Source organism: Perkinsus marinus (assembly GCF_000006405.1).
Source record: "Perkinsus marinus ATCC 50983 genomic scaffold scf_1104296947384, whole genome shotgun sequence".
NCBI classification, from domain to species: Eukaryota; Perkinsozoa; order Perkinsida; family Perkinsidae; genus Perkinsus; species Perkinsus marinus.
Genome location: NW_003210620.1, coordinates 1 through 2,475, shown reverse-complemented (window position 1 = coordinate 2,475; position 2,475 = coordinate 1). Strand labels below are relative to the sequence as shown.

Sequence of the window (2,475 nt, the reverse complement as noted above, 5' to 3'; positions counted from 1 at the left end):
GTGGGGTTTTCGGGTGACCCGCAGACAGTTGCGGGTCATTTTTTGCCCGGTCACCCGCATAAACCCGGCACTACCGGCGGGGAAGCCGGGTTTGTGACTTTGACCCGGCCCGGCTCGGTTCGTTCCGGGGCCGGGCCGGGGCGAATCGGGGCGACGGGGCCGGGCAAGGGTGGTCATGTCTAGGGTCGTATCATACGAATCGTACCCCCAACCTTTTTTTGCTTGAGACATATGGCTCGTATGTCTCCAGCAATGAGGGTCAAGCTCTTGTTTTTAGAGATTTCTGGGTAGTGATAGATAGGAGAGGGAATTTGCATGCACGTTTGAGATGCGTCTAATAGCTCCGCTCACACCGCAAGAAGAACAGATTTGTAGCATACCATTTTATAGAGGTCGTATTTTCTACTTGACGCTTCAAGTAGTGTCGGAAAGTATGCACAAGGTCAACCACATATGGTGGCGACAATATGAAAATTGTGAAAAGTTTGGGAAATTCTTATTGGTTCCTACACATGTCCGCTTGTTCAGCGAGGTATTTCCTTTATTCGAGGCATGCTGGGTAAGAGTAGCTAAGCAATTCCTCCATTCTAACGATCGTAAGGCTGTATGAAATGAATAGATGGTCTCTAGCATCGAAAATGCACACTTAGCATAAGCTTCCTGGAAAATTTCACTCGCGGAAATATTTGGAAACTTTCTCAGACAACCTGCTGTAAAGTTGGGTATGTGCTACAGCAGAGAGCATTGGCAAGCAACGGATGCCCAAAATATCCCGTAGCGACGTGGGAACCTGGGAGTCCCAGGGTGGGACACGAAGGTTAAAGTCCTCAAATAGAGATGTGTACGATCAGATGTTTCGACCGATCATCGTAAGAAGCCGAGTTGACCTTGTGAGTGGCACCTACTAAGTGCCCCCGTATATGAACGCAGCAACATCAACAGCATTGAAGGATATAGAAGCGTATCATATTGGTCTTCTTCAATACCATAATCAGCCACTACATAATTATTGACAGCCCAGCAATAGTAGACCATGAGCCTACCGGAATCTTCACTCTTTGGCACTCTTCAAGTTGAAATGTACTCGTGAACAAGCTAAATACCCCACACAGCGATGCGCAGACCTGCATCCCGATGAGGAATAGAAAGCAGGAGTACGCGAACCACATTACTGCTATATCAAAGATGGATATGAAAAACGCGAAAAAATAAATAGATTAATGGTGTCGTCAAAAGTCTTCGTATAATTCAAGATATATGAACGGTGCGTACAGCATCAGAATTGTGGTAGCCCACCCACCTCACTCACCGCCTAGGCATAGGACCATGATGCTGCGTAGATTTACAAAGTGTGAATCACACTACAACATTGTCCAGCAAATAGCCGCGGATAGTATATTTGTCGTAAGCTCCGATTTTACGAGTCAAATCATAAAAGAAGTATTCCAACTTGTAGTCCCAACCATCTTTCCTCTTCTCCATGTGAAGGACTGTTGTTGACCAGAAATTGACAACTTCTGCATTGGTGGCGGGTCTGTGGGAAGCAGCTATCGACAGCCCGGTTGAGGTAGCTGTACCTCTTAGAGAATCTAACCCCCAAATATGGACAACACTCCCCTTGTTAGGGATAAAACCAGCCTCATTAATCGGAGCGTAGACCATCATTCCAGTGCCATAGGAGCGTTTCACGTTGCCGCCGCCTATGGACAAGTAGAACTTTCGGGTTTCATCACCGATACTAAGGTGAGCCAATCCATACGTCTCCACTTCGACACCAAGAAAATTGGGATAGGGCAGGGAGAGGTTAAACATCAAAGTGACGTTCATTTGCATAGTGCCAGATAATCCATCCCTGTTGGTTTTTAGTATGATACCAGCAGTTTCTCTATGAAACCCATCCTTTGTGTATCCCTTCATGTTGTAAATGCAGCAAGGCGGTTGAAGATCGCCAATGTCGCTCCCATACCCTGGACCAGGACCTCCATAACAACCATCTGGATAGTCAGCAGTAACCTGGAAAGGGGTATCAGGTTGTCTCTGCGCTGCGGTTTGCGTCACAATGGCAAGCAAAAAGATGCCGTAGGCGAAAGGCATTACGAATAAGACTTAACCTGAAGAGTTTGTTGAAGAGAATTCAACAGTTGTAGCGCACTCGAACGAATACGCGGTCTTCCTCACACTAGCAGCACGGTCAAGCCAGCATTACCGCTACAGAGTTTGGGCACATGAATAGCATAGCAAAACTTGACGAATCGGATTCCCTTAGCAGTGTTGCCCGAGGAAGGAGGCAGTTCACCAACAGCGATAAGAAAAAAACCTCAGGTTCATGGAGGCGGTGACACTCTCTTCACACTGCCGTGGTGTGTTACCGTTCCTGGTGTGTTACAGCACTTTGTGTTGAACACGGGGTTTCTTGCACAAACTTTGTTGTATTATACAACAAAGTATAATGCAGTATTATACCACAATCCGCCA

General features: G+C 46.7%; 1 protein-coding gene across 1 annotated transcript; it reads right to left on the bottom strand.

Annotated features, from left to right (window-relative positions):
* Nucleotides 1–1,356: 1,356 nt before the first annotated feature.
* Nucleotides 1,357–2,094, bottom strand: Pmar_PMAR019465 (hypothetical protein; the record flags this gene model as incomplete). Its single annotated transcript, XM_002779435.1, has 1 exon — nucleotides 1,357–2,094. One exon carries the CDS (start codon nucleotides 2,092–2,094, stop codon nucleotides 1,357–1,359), a length of 738 nt encoding a protein of 245 aa, XP_002779481.1.
* Between the last annotated feature and the right edge of the window lie 381 nt (nucleotides 2,095–2,475).